The sequence below is a fragment of the Tauraco erythrolophus genome, chromosome 1 (genome assembly GCF_009769465.1).
Source record: "Tauraco erythrolophus isolate bTauEry1 chromosome 1, bTauEry1.pri, whole genome shotgun sequence".
Taxonomy (NCBI): Eukaryota; Metazoa; Chordata; class Aves; order Musophagiformes; family Musophagidae; genus Tauraco; species Tauraco erythrolophus.
Window position 1 is genome coordinate 28,440,453 of NC_141465.1, and position 26,404 is coordinate 28,466,856.

Genomic DNA, 26,404 nt, shown 5'->3' on the forward strand with positions numbered 1-26,404 from the left:
GTCTCTCTAAGAATCCTTTTCCAAGTAAATGAAGTAAAATGAGGAACATGGTTGGTGGAATAGGTCACTTCTGTATAGTATTGACAGAAAAGGCGGTGGTAAGAATTGAATGCAAATATAGAATAACTGAAACAGAGATGATACTAGAGGAAAAAATACATGTTACAGTTTATATGCCTTAAGTCAAATGCTGCTACTAAGAAATCCAGAGGGACAACTCAGAGGAATAGGCAAAGTCAATGATTAAACGAAGGCTAAAAATACACAAGTCTGTGGCCACAGAGGTGAGAGGAGAACCAAGAAAGAACAGTCACAAAAAGGCAAGGTGGGACAATATTTTCATGTATGTCTGACTGTCAAACAGGGATAAAACAATCGAAGGGTAGCGCATCTAGCCTAAGAGAACAATTCTGATCTGGATGCCTTCTATGGAGGCAATAGCAATGAAAGCAGACTTGAAGTTTGAAAATGAAATTAAAGCACGCACTTATCTGAGGTCACTACCACAAATGAAGGAACAGAAAAGCAGATAAATGGATGTGACCAGAGACCATCAAATAAGATAGGAAGAATAAATGTGTTATTCTGATGTTAGTGACTGAAGGGAGAGAGTGCTAGAAAGAGGAAGAGGGAGATCACACCAGATCTTATGAGTTTTTTCTTTTTTAATGTTGCAAGGGAAACAATAGGGGATTTTCTTTTATTACGTTTAAGCACGAGTAGATGGTCATCATTTCCATTGATGGCAAAGCCACATTTTTAGTGCTGTGTGAGAAGACAGGCAGCAATGTATGTGTTTGTTCATGTAATGGAAATGTGACAGCTGTACAAAAGGCTGTTACAAAGGTTCAGCAAGAGGAAACACATGTCATTTCTCACCACTTCCTGATTGCCTTTAGCACAGAGAAGCAAAACACTTTGCAGTGCTGGAGATGCTATACAGCTTTTAAACCCAGAACTAAAAATGCCCAGGGTGCCAGCCTAGGCAGAACTATTCCATTACATAAATCCAAGATCATGGGAGTAGAAAAGCACCGAAGACAAAGGCTTGTCTGTGGTTACGGCTACCCACTTACCCACTTTTGCCTAGAAGGGCTGGCTCTGGAGTAAAGCTACAGAGAGTAAATGCTGCCTGAAGTCTCTCGCTGCCCTCTCTGCTCAACAGTAAAGTTGGAATTAGGCATGTGCAGCTGCAGCACTCATTCAGCTTCTTTAAAGAAACAATTATTAAATCTATTCGAGCAATTGATTTCAAAAATACCCCTTCTCCAAGACTGAAGGCAGGAGAAGACAGACTGAAGAAGAAAGTGCCATCAATCACAAACGGCTGCTGCAAACCACAGATAAAAATATTCTCTTTTTCAGCAAAACCCATAGGGGTCTCTGGCAAACCCTAAAAAGATATGAAAGAATTAAGGTTTGGGAAGCATGGTATAAAGAATAGCAACCTGGAGTACATTTAAGAGAGTGCAAATTTACAAACATGTTCCACACATATTCTTAGGGCAACAGACCTGGAGGTGACAGAAGCTTCTTGTAGCAAAGCTCCTGTCCTACTGCCTAGTGTGACCCTTATCAAAAGCTTAATGAAGCTAAATTTAGTGTTCCCACAAGAGGAAAGATGTTTTGCATCAAGTTTTTCATAAAGATGTAGGCCCACTGGGTGACAGCAAGAGAATAAGGACAATACACAATAATTGAACCAGAGAATAATTTAGGTTGGAAGGGATCTCTGAAGGGCGGCAAATCCAAATCCTTGCTCAAAGAAGGTTCAATCCACAATAAATTCAGATAAGACAATATCCTTTTATTGACCGAATGAATTTGTTTGCTTTCTTCCCTCCTCCCCAAAAAAAATTAATACCTTAAGTTGCATCTCATCCTGTTCCCTTGACCTGCACCCTCACCCTCCACATACGTACCACATGCAATGTATGCACAGACAACATTCAGGAGTATTGATGTACAGGTTTAGAAACTGTTCACTTCATTGCCCACAAATGCAAATGTTACACCACAGGTCTCAGTGCCTGACTTCAGTAGGAGTTTAGCCTGAACCCTCAACAGAGCTCTGAATCATCATTTTAAATTTGAGGTTTGGAAATTTCTAAACCACTTTTATCTGCCTACCAAAATTTTATATTCGTCTTGGAATTTTTGTTTGCCACTGACATATCACAACCATGTACTTGGCTGGTTTCATTTAGAGTGGCACAAAGTGAAAGGTAATTTCCCTAAAATCTCTAAATTAGATCATAGTCTTACTATGACATTTTAACTTCCTCTTAAAACATGTGTTACTAAGAGCAGGGAAGTTATAAAAGTACATAAGTTTCTTTAAATTTACATACAAAAAAGATCTCCAAAATTACGTCTTATATATAATGTCCCATTTCCCATAGTGTTTTTCTTGTTACTTCTTTCTTAAACAACAGTAAATGTTTGGGTTTTTTTAAAGTGGTTACTGGGAGACCAAACAGAAAGCAAACAAGATTCAATCATTTCTGAACTCTGCCCAGGAGCTGATACTTTATTTTAGAAGGATGGAGAAAGGAAAATATATTTCAATCAAGACATACTTAGCAGAGAAATAACTGAGCACTATCTAGGCCTTTTTAAACCTGCTTGGAATGACTGTCTCAACTCTTCCATCCTTATTGCTGATGTAAGTAACTGAAAATACTAAAAAAAAATCAGATAATAGGATATATAATGAGGATTCTCTAACCTTTCTTCTACTAAGTGCATTTCTACTTCATTATGTGATTTCTTTGCAGATTTTTGAAATATTTTATAGAATTATTGATTTCTAAAACTGTATTTGCCTTGTTAGTTTTCAGGTGAGAGCTCATAATAGACTGAATGAAGCAAAAAAAAAAAAAAAATTGTCAGAAAAAAATCAGCGCTTATTAATTCTATGGTCAAAGCATCGCTGGCTGGTTAATACTAAGGAGTGATTAGCAAAAAATGTATTGTTCAACAGAGACAATTATAAGCATTAATCTCATCCTAGCCTACTGAAACAAGAGTGTAGAAGCCCTGTATATGGATCCTAGACCAGCAACTAAATCTGTCCAACAGATTTCTCTCTACTCAGTGCTCATTTCTTCCAGAATCCAAAGGAATATTTATTGCTTAATCACAAACACTGCATACTGATGAAACTATGATTATTTCTTAGCTCTATTTCAGTTAGACAATCAGCTCTCCTGACAGGCATTTTGTCTTACTTGAGTAAAAATAAATCCAAGTCATTTTGCATTTTGTTTATCTGGAGTTCTTAACATTTTGAGGAACTTGGCTGATATTAGAAGTCTTCATTAACTGCTATCTAAAGGGATACAAATTTAGGCAAGACTGTGCTACAATCTGTATTCCTTCTGCCCAGTGCAAGTAAAGCAGCACAAAAAAATGCAATAAGCAGAATTATGGAAGTCCTTCAGAGAAGAAGAATAGTCAGTGTACTCTAGTTCTCTTATAAAAGTAACTAAAACAATTGCAAGTTTGACTGGTTTTAAGTGTACAGCAGACGGTTCCTGTGTATTTAACTATGATCCTTTTTCCTCTGATGTCTGTCCTTTCTCTTACATATTTTTATAAGCATTTGTCTTCTTTTCTCGTCTTTTTTTTTTTTTTTTTAGGTATATCAAGGGGAAAAAACAGTGGTTTCACTTCTTTATGTCTCATACTCCAGTCTCTGGAGTTCTTCTGTAGGCTGTATGTTGTTAATGCTAATCGTGATAGGGGTTTTTACCTCTGACTGACTCCTACATATTAGCATTAACACTGTATCATGCCTCTTACCAGAACTCACATGGAACAAACTGCTGCTGTGGGAGGAGAACAGAAATCGTCAATCTGTCAGTGCTATGCTGGGAAAATCTCCATTCTACGTGCAAAAAGATGAGTAGTTCTGCATACAGGCATACTTCCTGGAATGTTTGTTAGGTTTAGAGTCACTGGAGAAAGCAGGGAAAAAAGCAGCTTTGTGTATCAATAAGTCTTTACTAGGGTGTAGAACATGTAACACTTTGAGCTCAACAACCTGTTTTTTATATTCTTTTATTGCTTTTCAGCTCTTCTGGCTTTACCTCCCACACAAATATTTCATTTCTTCATTTTATTTAGGAAAGAAAAACGATGAATTAAACTTTTGGCATGTATAACTGTGCATTCAATTCATTTCCATAGAATCTTATTATATGTAAAAGAAGAACTGACAGAAAACGTTTCTCCGAGATTTTGTTGTCAGTTCATTAGGAGAAATGGGTCAATGGGTCATCAGAAGAAAATTAAAATATATTTATTTATTTTACTTTAGGATTACCAGTGCATTCCAAACATTTAGAATAAGTCTCAGAAAATTCCAGAGAAACAGGAAAGTATTTTTATTGTTATATTTATTTTGTGGAAAGTCAAAATAGATATTGAATTCTCACAGTCACAAAAACTGAGAGACAGAACCGGTCTTTAAAACTCTCTAACTTAGGCTGTAATTAAATCTGCTTAATGAACAGTTTAGTTATGAAATATTAATTTGATGGGGGAGCAGAAGGGGAAATAAAAAACTCAAAGTACTCACCATTAATTAAGAAATAAGGTTAACATTTGGGCTGTATCAATACATATACTCTTTTCTGTTCAGTGTTTTGACTGTGAACTCCCACCATGGGGTATGATTACAGAGCACCTCGAGACCGCAGACACTTATGAATCAATGGTCTCACATATGAAACAGTCTCACTGAATGCGATTTTTCCACTCAGACAGAATCGCTGCAGGATGCAAATGTTTTCCAAGTCAGGCAGTAAGGTGAGTGGCTCCCCTGGGGATGCATACAGCCAGGGGCCAAGACCACCAAAAAGCAAAAGCCAGCTTCATCCCTTCCGAAGTCAGAGCCATAGCTCTGAGACGGGATGTCCAATGTGGTGAAGCACATTTTGTTAAAGAACAGTGTATTCCTATTCATTTTGCAGGAGAAACAGCTTTGAAAGTGGAGAGGAAATTGTGGCGAAAGAGAGGAGGAGAGTCGATAAGAATTTTCATTTCTTGAGACTAGAGTGAAACAGTGAAGCACAGTTTGATTTCCCTCTCCATTTGAGGCAAGGTTTGACAGTATCAGTTCTCTTACTGAAGCCAAGGTGGTCCCCGAGCCCCGAGGGGCAGGGGAATCCCAGGCTCGCAGGTGATGGCTGCTTGTCTTCTCTGCGATGCACTCGCCAGAGAACTGACAGCAAGCCCAGCGCTGCCCTGATGTGGCTGCAGTACTTAGGGAGCATCCACCTGAATGACTGACATAGAAACACAATTTAAAAGCTAAGACTTCTGTGAAACTTAGAAATCTTAGAAAAGCCACTGAGCTTGTCTCCACAACTTCAATTCCCCCATGGGATGTATAAATTAAATTATTAGTTAAGAGATTACATTTATTATGTCAATTGTGCTCACAAAAGGAAGATGTTACATGATGTTTTCCTTAAGAGATTATTTTCTCTTCTTCAAAGGCTTTAATTAATATCAGAGCAGTGCACCTGGAGTATAGTACTGTCCTCAGTGCTTGTGAATGACACGGTATTGAAACAATGACCAGTTGTGCCTTGCTTACCTCACACCACCTTTCCACTCCCCAGCCTGGACTTCCCATTTCTAGCCTACATAGACACATGCCAAAAGAAGGTATATTAAGGTAGAAAACAAGTAATGCCACTAACTGTTCTGAATCGTGATCATGCTATAAAAAACCTTTATATTCCCTTGCATTTTCTCCCTTTAAAATGTAAGTTCAGTAACCTGCACACTTAAGAAATAGATAGTGAATATAAATACGGTCATTAGATCATTTATATTTATTTTTATGCATAGCTGATTCCCAGAAAAGCAAGCATATTAAGTTGCAGATATTATATTACCAGTTATTAAAAAAATAGGTTTTCTTTTTACTCTGAAAAAATGTTAATGCTGTCCATGACTGGGGTTAAATCTTGTGAAAGACCACAGCATGATAGCATTACCATTTTCAGATGGTTGGTGTTCTTCAAGAAATACCCACTGCTAACTCTTCCCATCGAACGCCTCTATGATACTGAGTTCCTGTGTCTGAATTCCTTAAAAAAATAATAAAATAAATGTAGCTGCACTAGCAAGTTTACTGGCTTCAAATATAACAAAGTATTGCGATAAGCTGAGTGGTATAGCACTAGATAAGTTACCAAACAGCAGTAAGAGATTACTTCTTGCCAAAGGTTAAAATAGAAAGGGAAGCTCATTCTGGCTGCTGTCATAAAAGGACTCGATGTCTACTGATGATCGAGCGTTTTCATCACTTGCATGTGTTCAATTTCCCAGGGTAGAGTTTCACTTCCTTGGTAAGAAAAAAATAACTCTCTCTTGACATTTCATTCTTTCTGTTACGAAGGAAGTCAGACACACCGTAATTGCCTTCGCTATCTCCAAAATCCATAACATGAATTACAGAATATTTCTCTGGAAAAAATATCTCAATAGGTCAGATAATGCGTATAAAAAGCTGGAACTGACTCAGCTCAACCTTCCTAATGCCACCTTTTAGGATCAAGACACCATGTAGCTTTAACCTTGGTATGAAGTTGCCTTCTTGGATAAAACCAATAAATAAAAAGGAAGGCTCAAGAGTCCTAAGCTCAGAAAAAAAAAAAAAAAATCTGTAATTTGGAAAAGTTTCAACTCTATTTTAAGTAAGAGGTAGAAGGAGGAACAACTTGAATGGGAGAAGCCATGGAGCTACTACTGAGATGTACAAGAGAAGTTGTAGATGCCCCATTCCTGGAAGTGTTCAAGGCCAGGTTGGATGAGGCTTTGGGCAACCTGCTGTAGTGGAGGGTTTCCCTGCCCATGGCAGGGGGGTTGGAACTAGATGATCTTTGAGATCCCTTCCAACCTTAACCATTCTATGATTATAAGAAGGACAACAGCTTCAATTCCTGCCTTTTCCCCTGTCATCATAGAATAGTTGGGTTGGAAGGGACCTCAAAGATCATCTGGTTGCAACCCCCCCTGCCATGGGCAAGGACAGCTTTCACTAGATCAGGTTGCTCAAAGCCCCATCCAACCTGTCCTTGAACACTTTCAGAGCTGGGGTATTCACAACCTATCTGGGCAACCTGTTCTAGTGTCTCACCATCTTCATCATAAAAAAATTTCATCCTTATTTTTTTCTTTATCAGAATCTGGCCAGTATTGTCTTCTGCTCATACACGTTGGCCTAAACTGCCACGCCCTCCCCTTGCTCCATCATCTGTATTTTGCAGTATGGTATCTTCCTAGATTCTTCCTTACCTTTAGCTGGCTCTGCATTTCTTTTATGGAATGGATACAGTAAAAACTGGCTCTTGACATCTGAGAAGTAATTTGATAAAGAGGAGAAATAGCCACGGAGGGGACTTGGCTTAATTCTGCAGTCCCTTTTGTCCATCTACACTTCCCTAATCCCTGTAGCTTCTAAGACCTATAGCACTCAGTATAGAGAAATAACAGTATCTACTAACTTGTCTCTTTTGGCTGCTTCCAATAGAGAAGATTGAGCCAGGCTCCATGGTAGGGAGGACAGTGTACACACATGTAGCACCCACACCCAGCCAGAGCTTTGCCATAGCTGAGCTTATTTTGGCATTTTATATCACCCCATAGCCTTAAGTTTGGTATATAGCTGTAGTTCCAGGTGTACGTCAGAGCACAGCCCCAAATAACCAGCCAGGCTGGTACCACCTTGCAGTTCAGCTAAAGTTCAGAAATCCTTAAGCCAAAAAGAGAAAGCAAGCATTACTCCAGCCTAGCTGCTGTGACGTTCCTCCTGGTAGACCATTTCAGCATTTTATATGCCAGCAGTTAATGGTAAAACACAGCAATGGCCCTGACCTCAGGGACCAGATCTCCCTGTTGCTCTGTGGCTGCCATGTTTGCCACGTGGCTGAGCACTGTTTCCATTTGTTCTCATGCTCGTCCAAGAAATATTCAGGACTTTTTTCTAGTAGTGGCATCACTTCATACAGATCGGGCAGAGAGTACTCAAAGTACCTTATGATCCATCTCCATAAAAAACCCAGTGTTTCCCCCCGCAAGTGCACCTCTGAATCCCTCTCTGGCAAAATAGGGAATTGAATCTGCATCTCCTACTTCGAAAAGCATGGTCACCACCATATTGGTGGTAAGAAATAAGTGGATGCTACCATCTACTACTCATTTCTCTTTTAACTGCTACTGTCCTCTGTGAGAATCCTGGCACTTTTCGAAGACGTCCTGCAGCTCCATCTCTCCCAAAATAAGACCTGCCTCCTGGAGCCCACGTAAGCCGAGATGTGAGCCAGCACCAAGTTCTGCAGAAGTTTGAGCTTCCACATTTTCATGCATAGCCCTCCAGGGAAGGGACGGGAGGGGAAGTCTAATGTCGGGTAAACTTCAGCTGACAGCCCTCAACAGCATTTTCGGGAACGTAGTTCTGCACTGGCGAAAGTCCCTTCCACGGGGACTCACCCGTGTCCCCGCAGGGCAGTTCTCCTGCTCCTGTCCCGCGGGAAGGCAGCACCTCTCCTGCCCAGGCCACTGCTCCCACCTACCGGCAGCAGCCCTCCGGGTTTCCCCGGCTCTGCTGTAAATTCCCCTGCCAGTCCCGCATCCACTTGTCTTAGACCCAGTAAAGGTTAGGAAAGGGAAATCCCCTCTCCAGACTTTTCAAATTGTTTCTTACACTGCACGCTGTAAAAGCTGGGCTCCCTCTCCCTTGGGGGAAAAAAAAAAAACACACGAACAAACAAAAAAACAAACAAAAAAAAACACAACAGAAAAAAACCCAGAAAATCTCTGAAACATGAAATTCCATCCAAGGTTAATTCCTAAAGAGAAAAACTCTCAGCTTCTTCTGGAGGTGGTGGAATATAGGAGGCATTCTGAACTGGATTCCTAAAACACAGAGCAGACATCAGGAGACTCTGTGGGTTGGCAATATAACTGATTTAAGATTCAAAACAGACCACCTAGATCAGATCCCACTGGTGTAATTTCACTATGGTCCTGGGTTAATCAGAGACGGCAGGTACCTCCAAAAAACAAAACCAAAAAATAAAAAACCAACCACACACAAAACCACAGCAAATTTTGTGTTCCTCAAGACAGGAACCAATGCCTGCTTTTTCAGTAGCTCCAGAGCAACAGGGCCAAAGCCAAGGCATACTCTGGAAGGTTTGGTTTAAAAGAAACACAAATATTTGAAGTTCAGTGCAAAGATCATTTATGGTCTTCAGAAAATATATAGAATATATAGAATGTATGTGTGTACTCTTAAGGTAAACCTTAAATGAAGACTCTTATTTAAAAAAATAAGCATCCGATGCTATTATAAAAAGTCCTCTGCAACATTCATCAAGAAGGAAAAAAAAATCAGTTTTTCAAGTACTCTGAGAAGACACGGGCTGTACTTTAGAGATGTGTTGTATTAATAGGAAACTGAACCAGGGGTCATAGGCTGGTAGCACATTGACAGACTCCAAACTTCACCGAATGCCAGTAACTCTGAAGAGCTAAAGATTGCGCTGAGCACAGAAATGCACAGGAGCGAACATATTTTAACACGTACCTTAAGTAGATTTCACCAAAAGCTACCTGTACCACTTGCATTCCTTCTTCTGTGCTCCGACACATTCAGCATTTACCTATTATTTAGTTCAATTAGGCTAAATGTACTTTACTGAACTGCTACCCTGCTCATACAAAATTATAGTGTCAATTGATTAGAAAGCAAGTCATGCAGTTAATGGTAAAAATAGTAATTGGGACAAAATATTTGCACTTCAAGAAGTAATAAAAATCTCTTCTGGTATAATCAGAACAGCTCTAATGATCTTGGGATGAAAATACAAAATGTCAGAAAACCTCATCTAACAAAAACCCCTTGTGAAATGTAATTGAAGTCACCGTATTTAAATATCAAAGAATGAAAATGCATACTAAATCTTACTACACTGGGGATGCAAGCAATAGACTACGTTCCTGGTATTAGTCTGGAAAATGATCTTTAACTCACTTGTACAGCAGAAAATATTGAACTCAAAGAACTTTTCAGCTTTTACATTCTGCTGTTTTTGTATTAATAAAGCAATGGCAATTACACAGTGGTCTACTGAATGGAGTCTTTTGAACCGGAAACACAACAGAGCATCTAATTTCAATTCTGACAGGGAATCAAAATGAGTAAAATAATCTTTTGTAACCTTTATGGGCTTCTGAAAGGGCTTTTTTTCCGCACCTTTTTCTATTTTTTTTAAAGGTACTATTTGTCTCAACTTTCTACTGCAGCAGGCAAAGAACTCAGCGGAATTTCATCACGAAGTTCCAGCAAGAAATGAACATACCAGGTTAGAAATCAGAAATACTTTCTTCATGGAAGACGAAACAAGGGATGTTGAAACTGTATAAAGATAAAGGGGATGGCCTTTCCAGCTGGCAGTTCAGCTACAGTCTGTAGGCCAGACTGCACTAATCACAGAGGACAACATACAGACACATACAATTGTTGTCGAGATAAGGACAAGGGTTAACTTGCAAGATGAGTTACCACAAATAAAGCATTATCTTCCCCCCCGCCCCCTTTTTTTTTTTAGTGAAATTTTTTAAGTAGACTGAAATGTCCAATAATGGCTTTATAACTATCTGTGATTTAGATCCACAGAATTCAGATTAATTACCCAAGACATTTTTATATGCTCCTCAAATAAGTTATGTAAAAATACACATTTTATTATGTACATTTAGACGTTAAACTGATACAGTTTTTCCTTCTTCAGTTCCATCTTTTGCCTCATGATGTTCTGCCACTGCTTCCAAATATTTTTCTTCAGTGACCTGCAGAAAAACATTACCAATTTTGTTATATTTTTAAAAATTACTTAATTCTCCTTGATTCTGGAAATCCTCCCCTCATACTGTCAGCATAAGAAGAAAGGACAGCCTACAAAGACAATTATTGTCTCCAAAATTAAACGACCTGAATGACAAGCATCTTCAAACTAATTTCACAGAAAAATATTACGGGTTAGGCTCTGAAAACATCCTTGGCTAACAACTTTCAGTAGACATACAGCATTTGTTTTTCCTCTCTCTTGCCATACAAAGAAGTAAAATACCTGATCTAAGATTCCAAAACATCTGCTGTTTAATTTTTATCAAGATTTCGATGTTTAATCATGCCTTATTAGTGACTCTCTGGTTATATGCAGCTCATGATATTTTATAGTTCCATTTATCTTAAAATCTTGCCTTCTGCATTTATTCAGTCATTGTACAGCTTCTCTTGGATAAGTACATTTCAACTTCAAACACTGGTTGTTTAAGAGAAGAATGTTTGCAAGAAACTCTTATTTTCCCTGTAGTTTTTAAACAGGTAAAAAAAATACTCAAACTAATGCATTTATGCAGTTTACTAAAATAGCATTTCCTTTTACCTCCAGTAACTTCCACCTAGGCTCACCCAGTGGTATTAGATTTTACCCCTGCGTTTACTTATAAGAAACATGTTCGCACGTGTTGTCTCAAATCTGGAGCAGAAAACTTGTTATTACCTAAAACTTAAGTAAGTGTAAATACATTATTCCAATTTTTAGTTTTCTTATTTCATGTTCACGATTAAAACAATAAAAAATAATCTTAAATTTTACACACATGTGATATTGACATTAATTCTACAGATTAATTTGAAAAATACTAATATAGTTTAAAGTGATAATTAACAATAGCTTAGAGAGATTATTTTAAAAAGCATGTCGGATTCTCAGGAGCAGACAGCTTCAGAGCCACAGATGGCAAGTCTGACATAATTTCCTCCATTTTTTTTAATAGCACAAATTATACCAACTGAATAGTGTATGGGTTTTTTTAATGGTACAGTGCATTTTAATAACGACTCCAGAAACAATACTAGCATGTCCTCTACTACACAGCAGTTAGATTTCCTGTGTATCCAATTTTTCTTCACCTGTGAATACTTCCATTCCGACAGATATACCCATCTCCAATCATTCAAATTCTACTCTACCACAGCATATTTGGTAAGCTGTACTTCACCACTAATGAGACTTACCAGCTTCTTCGATCTTTCCAGCAGTTTGTTCCACACGGTGTGGTGAGCCTGTATCAAATGTCATTAAATGATGTTACTGGAGGCCAAATAAAAAAAATCTTCACATAGAATAGATTCTGACAATTGTATAGGAATGATGGCACAAACCCTAACAATCCCTAATTCAGACATTACACCTTATGATTTCAGTGTCCAATTTGCCCGTATTCCTTTGGAGGACTTGAATAAATGTCTGCTGATATTGAGGGGGTAAAAATGAGAATTAAAATCTTACGACGAGGAAGGCTACATAGAGGTGAGGAACTCAGTGTTCACTTGTCCCTTCAAAACTTCCCCAACTGAGACAACAGCCCATGTGCTAGGTCAAAATCATACAAGCCAACAGGAACGGGAAGAAAGACTCCTGGCTCCACCTGTAGTTCAGCAAAGCCTTTGTTTAAGACTGATTAATGCTAGGACTTTGTTATTGTTGTTAAGTTTTACTGTGGTGTTGTGAAAGACTTTGAAATGGAATCCTTCATCATGAGTGTAAATTCAAAGTTCTGCTCTTTCCTGAATCTGAATAAACAGTCAGCAGCCTCAATTTCAGAAGATTAGCATGCACAACTAACTAAAGTAAGGTGAATAAAATATCCATGCAGAAATTGCACAACCAAAACAACACTTGCAGTACTTAAAAATAACATCAAGGACCCTCTCATGCAAACTTTTCTAGTTCCCATTTCACATGCACAATACTTCCAGGAAAACGAACCCCAAATATCCAATGCAGTCATCATCATGGGCCTCCCCTTTCTGCTGCTGTTCTCAGCTCTGAATTACGTTTGGTTACTAGCACAGCATATAATAAAGATCAGGCCAAACGCACTAACCTAAAGAAGAAAAACCTGTACAAAATGGATTAGTTACCTTCAAATGGATTGGCAGGGACACACCCTGGAACCTCCTTATCAATTCAGATTGATTAGTCTGAAGATTATGGGCTGCTGTTATCTCATACTGGAAACAGAAACTTGTCCTTGGAATATGAGGGCCTTCACTAACGTCTACAAAATCACCAAACCTGATGGGAGAAAAAAAAAAAAACAACTATGTCAAATACATTCAGCAAGGAGTACAAGCCTATTTGTTTCTACTTTCAATTAGCAAATTCCTATCTACAGAACAGATGAAAGAAAATCCACAAAAATACCAAATGAAACCTAAACAAATCCCCAGTTCAGCATTTCTAGGTTTCCTGAAGCAAAAGTACAAGTCACACAATTTCCTAAAATGAACTTAGGAAATTTAAACCTCTAGTCTAGAAAGAGGATCCTAGGTTTAACAAATCTTTGAGGCCATGTTGGCTTTAAAAGTGGAATAACTTTGTCATTCCCCAGAAAAAGATTTGTCTCCAAGATCATACATTTTCCACAGGACAGTGTTTACAAACTGCACAGGTATTTCTCTCTCAGATCTCAGAAAACTGCAAATCAATTAAGAAAAGTGAGAGAAAAAGATGTACAGCAAAAGAACATCCACAACAAACCTCTCCCAGAAATCAATAGGTAAGTCCATTTTCCCTCTTATTGACCAAACTAGAGAGTGGAAGGAAGGAGAGAATAACAGACACAACATTGTTATAAAATTTCAAGAACCATCGTTGCAATCACATCTGTTTCTTTAGAGAGATGTGGACTCCAAAAATCAAATGCAGAACAATTTAGACATCTAGAAAACTGAATATTCTACCCTAGCCTAAGCTAGTCACAAATTCTTTTATATGCTTGAGACACAATACAAGCTTCCTGCCTCCAGCCTAAGAACTTTACGTCTTACACTGTATCCCAGGAACCAGCTCCATTCTCATCTCTACCACTACAAGGCAGTAGCTTGCCAGTTAGGAAGGTCTTTGGAAGGAAAATCCACTGTACAATGCTAACTTTTGTTTTCAAACAAGTATTTGGTTTGTACTTTATTTAACCTGTCGAGATCTAGAGATTTATTTCGATTTTATGTAAAAGCATTTGAAGCAGTAAGGCTTCTCTGGCACCTACCGCCTTTAACATAACAAGAAATAGAATGTAGTGAGATCCACCAGGTGTCAAGTATCCCAAGACAATGGTCGTATTAAAAAAATACCACCACTCAAAACAACAGCTTAAGACAGACTACAGAGAGCAATGAATACAAGTTATTTCTAAACTGAAAACCATCACAAGTAACTTACTTTTCTCACTTGCAGAGAGTGCTTGCAAGATAATCAAATCTTTCTGCGAATCATTGCAGAATGAGAGCTCAGTTTTGCTCACCTGTGTAATGCTACAATTCCTTCCATATTCTGAGAAGCTTTTTGTTCTATCATCTCCATTTTGTATCTGAACAAGACAAGAAAAAAAGAAAAGTTAAAAAATCCTCATCTTTAACACTTAGTTCTTATAAGAATACTTAAGAGATCAATTTAAGGAGCATTCCTAAAAATCATGCTCGTATTTACATGAATTTACATGAGTTTAAATTCTTAATTTTATAAGATAACATGTACCGGTATGTATACAGACTTGTTAGTCTAACCTCAGTTCCTGGAAAAATTATGGAGAAGATCATACTATTAAAAGGCATTTAAAGAATAATCATGAGGCACAGTCAACATGGGTTCACAAAGGGAAAGTCCTGTTTAACTAATTTCATATCTTTCTATCATAAGGACACACGCCTCATGGATAAAGGTAAGGCAGTGGACGTAGTTTTTCTGCATTTCAGTAAGGCTTTTGATACTGTCCCTCACAGCATTCTTCTGGGCAAGCTGTCCAGCTCTGGGATGAGCAGGTTCATGGTGCGCTGGGTGAACTGGCTCAACAGCAGAGCTCAAAGACTGTAGTGGATGGAGCTACATCTGGCTGGTCACCAGCGGTGTTCCTCAGGGTTCAATTCTAGGGCCAGTCCTGTTCAATATATTTATGAACCATCTGGATGCAGGAGCTGAACGCATCATTAGCAAGTTTGCTGATGATATCAAACTGGGAGGTGCTGTTGACTCTCTTGAAGGACAGGAGGCCTTGCAGAGGGATCTAGATAGATTGGAGCAGTGGGTGATGGCTAAAAGGATGAAATTTAACAAGACAAAGTGCCGGATTCTGCACCTAGGACAGAGTAATGCCAGGCACAAGTACAAATTGGGAGGGGAGTGGCTGGAGAGCAGCCCTGCAGAAAGGGATCTGGGGATGCTGGCCGACAGCAGGCTTGGTATGAGTCAGCAGTGTGCCCTGGCAGCCAAGGGGGCAAACTGCATCCTGGGATGTATCAAACACAGCAGAACCAGCCCATCAAAAGAGGTGATTATCCCGCTGTATTCAGCGTTGGTGTGGCCTCACCTTGAATATTGTGTGGAGTTCTGGGGCCCACAATTCAAGAAGGATGTGAAGGTCCCTGAGTGCATCCAGAGGAGGGTAACAAAGCTGGTAAAAGGGCTGGAAGGAGTGTCCCATGAGGAGCAACTAAGGACTCTGGGCTTGTCTAGTTTGGAGAAAAGCAGCCTGAGGGGTGACCTCATTGCTCTCTACAGCTTCCTGAGGAGGGGAAGCAGAGAGGGAGGTGCTGATGTCTTCTCCCTGATATGTAGCGATGGGACACATAGGAATGGCTCAAAGTTGCGCCACAGGAGGTTTATACTCCACGTTAGGAAGCATTTCTTTTCTGAGAAGGTGGTGAGACACCGCAACTGGCTTCCTATAGAGCTGGTCGATGCCCTAAGCCTGTCAGTGTTTAAGAGGCACTTGGACAATGTCCTTAAAAACATGCATTAACTTGTTCAGTCCTGAATTGATCAGGCAGTTGGATTAGATGTTCACTGTAGGTCCCTTCCAACTGAAATAGTCTATTCTACTCTATTCTCTTCTTTGTATATGTTACAGGAGGACATGCTGTCTTAGCGGAGTTTTATTAATAAAGATAAAATGAACCTACTACTTCAAATAAAAACAAGAGTTTTTCAAGTCACATGTAAGACCAGAAGACACTATCAGATCATCTAAACTGATTTTATGCCATGTCTGGTCCTCAACGGCAGGTAATCTGCAAAACAGCAAAGCATTCTCTGCTCTTTCTACACACACAAACACACATACAAAAGCTATTATCTTTTTGATAATAGTCTAAAGCTATTATCAAAAGTCAGCTCCCACCTGCTGTCAATGCTTGCCAGCCAACATAGCGAAGAGATGCTAGTCTGTATGTCACACTAATATCACCTTCATTATTAAGCTACAAAACCAGTTATTTTTGCAACTTTCACTTTAGCATACTTTTATCTTGGTTCACAAAATGATATATCAGTTATCATTTCCCCTCACTTCTCTTTCCAACCACCAAAAAACTGTGGACCAGCGAATTTTTTTACCAAAACATTGCTTAGCTGTTTTTTCAGCAAAGACGACTGAAGTGTTTTGAACAAGCCTTCTTTTATAGCACAGGCCAGAGTATTTTACCCATTTTCTCCATGCGGAGCTCAAAAACTTTATTTCATCAAATCTTCACTTCAAGACAGCAAAATACTAAAAATCTACATTTCTTTGAAAATGAAAACCTTTCAGCAAAGGCTGAGAGTAACTAGCACACTAAGTCTGACCACCAGAGCTTCAACTTAAAAGTAGTGAAATCTTGAAGTTCACTATTAAACTAAGAACTCTACAGTTCTTCCATCAAAAAACTACATCCAGCAAAGGTGCCTGTGTTGGCCTCTGGAGAAAACATTAAAAATTAAATAAGCTAGAGTGACAGAGAGAATGGAAGAGTGTTCATTCAGAGTAGCGGAAGAAGTACTTTCTTACCTCACCTGTCACATCTTATTTTAGATGTACAAAACCAAGCAAAGATTTAAAGAACTTCTAATCACTTTTCTAAAAGAAAGACAAATTCAGACACTTACCTATTATGATGAAACATTTCACGTGCTACTTTTGCTTCAACATGCAGTATTTCAAATGGCAGATCTTTATGAATTAGCTTTCTGGCATCCCTTGTAAGAGAACGGAAGTTCTCCTAAAAAAACAATTCATACATATAAAACTGTCACCACTGTTTCACAGCTGTAGTGAATAGATAAAACACAGGAAACACTAAATATCATTCAAAACAATAAGGATCATCTACTATAAACCCTAAATATAAGAATATTGCTGTAGGATTGTAGCTCTTCTTATTTATCAGCAACAGATTGCTACAGATCATCACTGTTTAAATGGACTGATTCAATGCCCAGTCAAATCAACAGGCGTTTTCCCATCAGAAACAATATATATTAATTGAAGTTCAACTTCTCAGGCTTTTCCAACACCATTTATACATATATCTTGCTATTGTTAAATATTCATCTGCGTATCTTGTTTCCCAGAGTCACAACTCCACCTATGAAGGACCTCTATTGTGATGGAATCAAAGAGGAAAAAAAAGTACTGAATAATTAATAAACAGAAATTTATCACCTTGGTCCAGAATCCAAAGCTCTGCATACTCAGATTTATTGATAAATAAGAAACTGTGATTAGGAGAAATTACATTTATAATGACACACTGAAAACATTTCAAACTAAGTCACTTCAACTATAAAATCGTACTGAAGAAAAATTTTGCATTGTACCAATATTGCTGTGTTGGCCATACACACTTCTGCTGCTATTTGGGCATGAGAAAAAGAATAGGCACCAGACAAGTAAAACATCCGTGATCACACCAACTACCAAATGGTTACGACACTTAGAGGTTTTAAGATTATTAGATTTACTGAAGAGCATGAAATACAAGCAAGCTATTAAGGAGAGATTCCACTGAATGTGCTCACAGTTCTTTTACAACAATAAACTGATTATGCTGCAAATCACAAGGTGAAAATACACATATTACACACATTTTTATTTTCAGAGGGCTCTGCTCACACAAAGATTACAGTTGCATCTACGTTACCAGGCAAAAGCGGCTGAGCAGGAGCCGATCTGTATAGCAACAAAGATGGCACTGAGGTCCCAACAGCCACATCAGCTGGTTTTGGAATTGTATTTCAGACTTGAACTGACTCTAGACCCACAGACCTAAAACCCAAGGACAGCTCAAGGTTTAACTTCATCTGAAAGGAACCCAGTTTGTGTGCTTTGAAAGCACTCTGCAATGAGAGCCAGTAAGTGGTAAATGCGGAGATTAGTTTCCAAAGAGTACTCCTGACCTAAAAAAAAAATACTAGTGTAGACATACCCAACCAAAAGAAAAAAAACCTCACTGTCCCTTCTCTCTCATTGAAAAAGAGCCATTGGACAAGGACGCAAGCTATATAACTTTTCAGGAAAGAAGTTTTTGTGCTTACATTCGTTGGCTTCCAGTCATCCAGTCTACTGTCCAAAATTATATCACAACAGAAAGCTCCAGAGATCACTGCAATTCCAATTCCAAAGAGAAAAACATTCATGTTTGTAAATATACATACAAAGTATGTATTTCTTTGTCTTAATATATTCTTATATCAAAATGAATGAGAAGAAAACCAGCACGATCTCAAGAAATATGACATAAAATAAAAATTTTCAGCTGTGATTATACGGTCAAGTGGTAGATCAAATGTGCGTCAGTTCCATTTCATTTCACTAAATAAAAAAGTCATCTGAAATGAGTTTTAATGTCATGTCAGTTATTTGTCACATACACAATCCCACTCAAGAGGAAAAAAAACCCCTAATACTTCCCAAAACTGCATCCAACATTGATACAATAATATAGCTTACTATATGCAAGACTATAACAAATCCTGTAGAACTGAAATATCCACTCTACACTTACCAATCAAGACAAACACTGAAATTGCTAAAAAGAAAATCAGTTGTAGGAGGACTCCACATACCAGCAACCAACCTTCTTATATATCAAATGCATAATCACACAGGCTTTGTTATTTAAATAATCTCCTCTCTTGTGCATTTTCTTACTTTTGTAAATCATAAATCAGGCCATAGATGAGCAAAAGTTGTTACTAACCCTGTATATTCTTAAGATTCCAACTTTATATATACATCATAGTTTTTAGTAACTCAAGTGCTCACAAGGTTGTGTAGCTGTTACAGCAAATTTCACAGAAACGCATCACATCTTCTAAATACCTTACTCAAGTAACTTCACAGTAAAAAGGTTATGTCCTTTAGTTACTAACTCAATCTCTGAAATCCTAAGTGGTCTGAAATCCCGTTGCCACTGTCCTGGTTTTAGCCAGGACAGAGTTAGCTCTTCTTTTTAGCAGCTAGAAGAGCTCTGTGTTTTGGTTTTACTCAGATGCTCGCTCTGAGAAGAATGCTGACAGCGCACTGATGTTTGTAGTTGGCACTGAGGTCTCAAAGACTTTTCAGCTGCCGTGTTCTTGCCAGTGTGCAGGAGCACAACAGGATAAGGGGGGAGCATAGCTGGAACAAGGGGGCCACAATTCCCCTTGTGATTTGTGGTGGAACTTAAGACTGAGGGCCAAACTGGCCAATTAGTATTCCATACCATGCAGCGTCATGCCCAGTATAAAGGTGAGGGACAGCCGGGAAGAAGGGCTTTTTGCGCTTTTCCCCTTTCGCTGCTTTTTGCTCTTTTGCACTTCTGCGCTTTTGCTCTACTGCCTTCCCCCCCACCCCCCCACTCCCCCCCATCCCCTTCCAGTACTCCCACTCTCGGAGTACTCTCTCTCTCTCTCTGCCCCTCTCTATTTCGGGGCCTCGCATTCATCCGGGATTGCAGCTTCGGGATGAGACGGGCTTCGCATACGAGGGGGTGGTGAGCACCTACACTGTGTATTAAATCATCTGTATTAAATTGTTGTTATTTCAACCCACAGGTCTCCCGTTTCTCCTTTAATTCTCTCCCTCATCCCTGGAGGTGGGGGAGGGTGAGTGAGCGACTGTGTAGGGTTTGGTTGCCAGAGCGGCCTAACCCACGACAGCCACACAGACGAATCTTCTGTACTTTGATAATAAAATTGTTTTCAGTGTGATTACTATAAATTAAAGGCCACAACAACAGCATATAATACATATTTCAACACTAAGTACCTTCAACCACTGGAAAAGGAGCCTCTGTTTTTTTTGTTAACGCTATTAGACACTCACTTAAGAAGCAGCAAAAGACAAGACAATCAATATAAAACACTTATATCACCTGGCACTTCTGGAGCTTTAACCAGATTCACTGAGTATTCATCTTTGAATGCCCGCTTTAACACACATGCCATGATCATGGCACAGGAACGCCAATAGGCCTGTAAAGAGAATTTCAAAACACAGATTTATTACCTAGAAGCTAACAACCCATACCAGATGAACATCAGCTATTTGTGTCTATGCCCATGGCAGGGGGGTTTGGAACCAGATAACCTTTGAGGTCCCTTCCAACCCAAACCATTCTACAATTCTGTGATTCCAAGATGACAAACCTATCGACCCAAGCATTACTTTCTTTAGTATTTAAACTTTTATTTGGAGATGATTATCCATATAGAATCAATCAAAAAAAACCCAAACTGCACTTAAAATGCAAGCCAGATGTTTCCCTGGAGATATTTAAATCTGAAATCACAGAAGAATCCAACAATATAGGTTGCAAAGGATGCCTGCACATCACCTAGCCCACACCCTTGTCCAGCTAATGACAGCCACAACACGCCAACCAACTGTTAAAAACATCTGAATTTTCACAACAACAAAAGTTCAGGAAAGCAGACTGACACGGACCTGAAAGGAGCATACAGAATCACATGGTCATAATAAGGGTCACCTACAACGGGATAAGACACAGATTTACCTTGTTTACTTCCTCTGGATCTTCATCTTTGAAAGTAAGGAATTGAATTTCACAGGATTTGGTCAAGGGTCTATACATATCCCAGACTTCACCATCCACAAGAGCTAGAACAGATTTCTGGCAATGCCATTCACTCAAGTCTAAAGAAAGTTAAAAAAGCATTACACAGTTATTAACCATATTCCTCGGAGTCAGCAGTTCAGACCCCTGCATTTTTAACAAAAAAAATTACAAGTTTCACTTTTGTAAATGACTTGGAAGGATGAGCTGTTAACAGAGCCTCCAAAAATTAACTCCGTTTCTGCTGATGTATTTTAGTACAAGTGTATTTTAAAATTCCCAAGCATAAACATTCTGAAGGCATGCCTGTTATCTTGGTCATTAAAATGTCAACAGTACTAACACTTGACATTGAGACGACAAGTACTCCAACTGGCAGCACAGTTTTCACCATCAGTGGCACAACGTTAGTTTAAGATTCCATTCACTTACGCATGGCACAATTGTACGGAGTAGACAAAGCTTTGTTCATTACAAACACACTGCCAGGGTGCGACTTCCCGGTGTATTTTACTTCGATTTTCTCAATTCGCGGATAAAGAGACAACTGCCTCTCTTTCTCTTTGGTGAAGAGCTCACTGCGCATCTGAATCACTTCCTCTGATGTCGCTCGAGAAACAGCTGGTGTGGAGATGAACCCTGGTAAAACGAAGGATCTCAAATAAGCAACAGGGAGTTTCCAAAGCCTCTTTACAAGACGTTGGTTTCTGAAGGAAGGAAGACACGCCACCGCACTGCTAACCCGTGTCGGTCTCCATACGCACAAGGCGAGCACTCCACTTACTGCCCGTCTATTTCTGGTCCCTGAAACGCTCGCATGAAGTCACGACAGAAAGCGCTTAACCAACGAACGCTTAATGGCGCTCTCCGGCTGCGAAGGCCCTTCCCTCAGACACGCCGAACGCCGCCGCGCCGCGCCCCGCACCCGCCTCTCGTCCCCAGAGCCGCCGCGCCCACAGCGGCTCCTCCGCCCGGCGAGCCGGGGCCCGCGCCGCCGCGCACGGCCGGGCTCGGCCGCCCCGGGCCGGGCCCCTCAGAGCACCGGCGCAGGACAAGCCCGGGGCTGGCCCGGCGCCCCGCTGCGCCCGCCCCTGGCCCGCCAGCACTCACGGCGCCCCTCTCGCCCGCCCCGCAGGCAGCGGGCGGCCCAGCGCGCCGCCATGCTCCGGCCGAGTCCTTCCGCCCCGGTGCCGCAGCCCCCCGGCTCCGCCGGAAACGGCGGCAGCGGTAGCGCCGTTCCGCCCGCCGCGCCGTTTCGCCCGCGGCCGCCAGGCGGCGCCGGAGGGTCGGGGCCGGGGCCCGCGGGGCGGCGGCGGCTCAGGGCTGGGGGAGCGGCCGGCGGCCGCCCGCCGCGCAACGGGTAGGGCCCGTCCTGGCCCTCGGGTTTTAACTCTCTCTTGAGAGGCGCCATTGTGCATCCGTTAGTTCCACTACGCTGCGGGCGCACTGCGTGGCCCCCTGCCCTCCCTTTGCCTCATTACCCCAGGCAGTAATGTCATCCCTGAAACCGGCATCTTCTGGGTGGCCTTGAGGTGTATATTACCCAGAATCATAGATTAGTTTGGGTTGGAAGGGATCTCAAAGATCATCTAGTTCCAACCCCCTGCCATGGGCAAGGAAACCCTCCACTACACCAGGTTGCCCAAAGCCTCATCCAACCTGGCCTTGAACACTTCCAGGGATGGGGCATCCACAACTTCCCCGGCCAACCTGTTCCACTGCCTCACCACCCTCTGAGTGAAAAATTTCTTCCTTATATCTAATCAAAATCTGCCCTCTTTCAGTTTAAAGCCATTGCCCCTTGTCCTATCACCACCTGCCCTTGTAAAAAGTCCCTCTCCAGTTTTCCTGTAGGCCCCCTTTAACTACTGGAAGGCTGCAATAAGATCACCCTGGAGCCTTCTCTTCTCCAGGCTGAACAGCCCCAACTCTCTCAGCCTGTCTTCATAGCAGAGGTGCTCCAGCCCTTGGATCATCTTTGCGGCCCTCCTCTGGACTCGCTCCAGCAGCTCCATGTCCTTCCCGTGTTGGGGACTCCAGAGCTCAGTTTTGGCTCTAGACAGGGTTCTAACTCAGATCATGGTTCCAGCTCACTTGTTGGTTCTAGAGTGGGTTCTAGATCACATTCTAGCTTGTTGGTTCTAGAGCGGGTTCTAGGTCACTTGTTGGTTCTAGGTTGGGGTTCAGTTTGATTCCTGATCGTTATGTAACTAGTTTGGGATTCAATTTGCTTACTTGTTCTTGATTGGTATGTACTCAATTTCATGTTCAGGAAGTTGGTCTTGAACTTCTAGCTCACTTGTTGGGTCAAGACAGTTGTTTTGTTTTGGATTGCAGTCTAGCTTACTACTTGGTTCCAGAGCATGTTCTAGCTTGCTTGTTGGTTCTAGAGCATGTGCTAGAGCATGTTACAGATTGCTTGTTGGTTCTAGACTGTGTTCTAGCTCGCTTGTTGGTTCCAGAGTGGATTCCAGGGAGGCAGTTCATTCTAGAGGAGCAGGTGGGGTTTTCCTTCCTTTTTTTCTTCTTTTGAGAGGAAGGGTCATAGAATGGTGATCCTGTCATCCTCCCATAACTCTCCTAAGTTTGTGGCCATTCTTTTCTCTGGAGACAAAATTGGAAACTGGTTATCACACCAGTGATATGGAAACAGGATATCGATTTTTATGTATTTGTTTTAGATTCAAAATCCCAAGGAGCTGAGTCAAGGGGAACTCACTCAGCCCAGACCTGTACTGCAGCCATGTCCTACAGTAGAGGTAAGGCCCGAGGCCGTCTCGTGGTGAGGATCACAAATACATAGTAGTAGGGTTACAGCACTAACAGTGACGGCCCGGTGGCTGTTGGAAAGGGTCTCTGCTACCCGGCTCGCTGCTATGGCAGAGCCGTGGGCTGGGCCGCACCACACACAAGCCAACAAGTTTCCATGTAACTCCAGCTCCTCACCGCCGGTTCACCTTTGCCATCACTGACCTCCTGTACTGGGTTTGCGTGGCATGGTTTTGGTAGCAGGAGGGCAACAGGAGTGGCCTCTGTGAGAAGCTGCTAGAAGCCCCACTTGTATCCGATAGAGCCAATGCCAGCTGGCTCCTTGACAGACCCACTGCTGGTCAAGACCGAGCCAATTAGCAACGGTGGTAGTGCCCCTGTGATAACCTATTTAAGAAGGGGGAAAAACTGTTGCACAAAAGCAGCCAAGAGAGAGGAGTGAGAGTGTATGAGAGAAACAGCTCTGCAGACACCAAGGTCAGTGAAGAAGGAAGAGGAGGAAGTGTGCTGGAGCTGAGATTCTCCTGCAGCCCGTGGTGAGATGGCAGGTGGCCTCCCTGACACCTATGTTGATTAGTGGTGGAGCAGAGATCCACTTACAGCCTGAGAAGGATCCCATGGTGGAGCAGGTGGATGCCCGAAGAAGGCTGTGACCTCATGGGAAGCCTGCTCTGGAGCAGGCTCCTGGCAGGACCTGTGGACCCATGGAAAGAGGAGCTGATGCCAGCATGGGTTTGCTGGCAGGATTTGTGACCCTGTGGGGAACCCACGCTGGAGAAGTCTGTTCCTGAAAGATTGTGCCCTGTGGAAGGGACCCACACTGGAGCGGTTTGTGAAGAACTGCAGCCTGTGAGAAAGACCCACGCTGGAGAAGTTTGTGAAGGACTGTCTCCCCTGGGAGGGACCCTACGCTGGAGCAGGGGAAGAGTGTAGGGAAGAAAGAGTGACAGAGACATGTGATGAACTGACCGCAGCCCCATTCTCCATCCCCTGGGCCTCTTGGAGGGAAGAGGTACAGAATTTGGAAGTGAAGTTGAGCCCAGGAAGAAGGGAGGTGTGGAGGGAAGGTGTTTTAAGATTTGGTTTTATTTCTCATTACCCTACTTTGATTTAATTGGTAATAAATTAAACTAATGTCCCCAGGTTGAGTCTGTTTTGTCCATGACAGTAATTGCTGAGTGATCTCCCTGTCCTTACCTCAACCTGTGAGCCTTTCATCGTATTTTTCTCACCCATTCCAGCTAAGGAGGGGAGTGATAGAGCAGCTTTGGTGGGCACCTGGCATCCAGCCATGGTCAACTCACCTCACCTTCCTACTAGCCTTCCTCCTCAAAGATTGAAGCCAAGCAGAAACTAGCTACTGCCTGTGTAGGAAAACCTTGACTTGCATTAAATTTTTTAAAAATTTGTTTAACTCAAAGAGTTTGCTTCAATGCTTTACAATTTAGCTGATGATGGTCTTCAGCCCGATCCCCAGTTGACAAAGATTTAATAACAGCCGTCAAGAATGCCAATGTCAAACAGTTATACTGAATTAGTGCCATTAAGAGCTAAAGGATGTAATGAAACTCATCATCAAAAGAATGAATCTTTTAATACTGGCAAGGGCCGGTAACAGAGAATTTTCCACTGTGGAAACACATCTGCGGAGCAGTGGGAAAGCTGGCTCGTCTTGGTTCAGTACCTGGCACTGGCTTCCCTGCTGACCCAGGCTCTCATCCAGAAAACCAGGTGTACAAGTATGGTAGCTGTTCGCACCTTTCGTTACATTATTGGATAGATTAAGAACTTCAGCAAGTCAATCATCCTGCTTCCTCATCTTTTAAAATGAGTTAAACACAAGTTGATTTATAGTGCAGCAGGTGGATTGTAGGCTACATGCTTGAGTGTGTAAAACAGTTTGTAACCTTGAGGTGAAAGGTCCTCAGAAAACACAAAGATAGTATTATCATTTAAATCATTATAGCTTGACTACACCATTTCTTCTATTAATTTCTTATTCTGTGGCTTGAAGAATCCTATGGTTCAATGATCACATCACATAATCAGTTTATTTCAAATAATTCAAAAACCTCAAAGTTCACAATGTAAGGTATAAACAGAACATTTTTACTCTATAAGGAAGTGAATTCAAAATGTCTGGAGAACGAAAGACAGAAACAAACTCTATTCTGTTACTCTGATAAAGACTTGAACAACGAGTAAAATCCTACTTGATATAGCGCACTTCTTTATTTTAAGTCTCTGTTCTAAATTGCCACTTTCTAATCTCTGAATCATCTTTTAACAAGTATTTGCAACTTTTGCTTCAGCTTACTCTTCAGAAAAATGGTAGTAGCATATCTGGTCCCTCCTTACATTTGTTTGGTGTTGATCTGGAAGCACAATGCAGATAAAAAGCCATCTGGAACTTGTAGCACACAGAAGACTATGGGAGGAGCATGGTCGTAGTCCTGTCTTTTGGTAATCTCCAGCCAGCTGAGTGACAGCACAAAAGCTTTACTCCTCAGTGGAAATCAAAAGACATTCAGAGATGCTGGAAATTTCACCCAGGGTTCAGCTGGCATCGTGACAGCCTCTGAACAAAAGCAGAAAAGGGGAACAATATTGGCATACATTTGGGGTTAATTACAAAGTTCAGTCTTCAAGATTATTTTTTATTTATGCTGGCAC

The 26,404-nt window shown here is 41.1% G+C and overlaps 1 protein-coding gene across 2 annotated transcripts; it reads right to left on the bottom strand.

Annotated features, from left to right (window-relative positions):
• Window positions 1–10,742: 10,742 nt before the first annotated feature.
• Window positions 10,743–22,154, bottom strand: MRPL39 (mitochondrial ribosomal protein L39). 2 transcript variants are annotated; one of them, XM_086631499.1, is made up of 10 exons: window positions 22,069–22,154; window positions 21,395–21,618; window positions 20,903–21,042; window positions 20,261–20,360; window positions 18,441–18,508; window positions 17,013–17,125; window positions 14,398–14,463; window positions 13,016–13,169; window positions 12,107–12,154; window positions 10,743–10,872 (listed from the first exon to the last, which is right to left on the bottom strand). In XM_086631499.1, exons 1-10 carry the CDS (start codon window positions 22,122–22,124, stop codon window positions 10,786–10,788), a joined length of 1,056 nt encoding a protein of 351 aa, XP_086487625.1. In that variant the 5' UTR covers window positions 22,125–22,154; the 3' UTR covers window positions 10,743–10,785. The 2 variants fall into 2 exon arrangements, with proteins under 2 accessions (XP_086487625.1, XP_086487615.1); XM_086631489.1 differs by having other exon boundaries at window positions 21,395–21,601; window positions 22,073–22,124.
• Between the last annotated feature and the right edge of the window lie 4,250 nt (window positions 22,155–26,404).

Excerpts from the sequence above, each read along its gene's own strand:
- MRPL39 (XM_086631499.1), bottom strand. The coding sequence starts at position 22,124 with ATGGCGGCGCGCTGGGCCGCCCGCTGCCTGCGGGGCGGGCGAGAGGGG. Across the intron at positions 18,509-20,260 it reads TAAAGCTCCAGAAGTGCCAG|TGATCTCTGGAGCTTTCTGT; the intron begins GTGATATAAGTG and ends TTGGAATTGCAG. Across the intron at positions 14,464-17,012 it reads GAAATGTTTCATCATAATAG|ATACAAAATGGAGATGATAG; the intron begins GTAAGTGTCTGA and ends TGTCTTGTTCAG.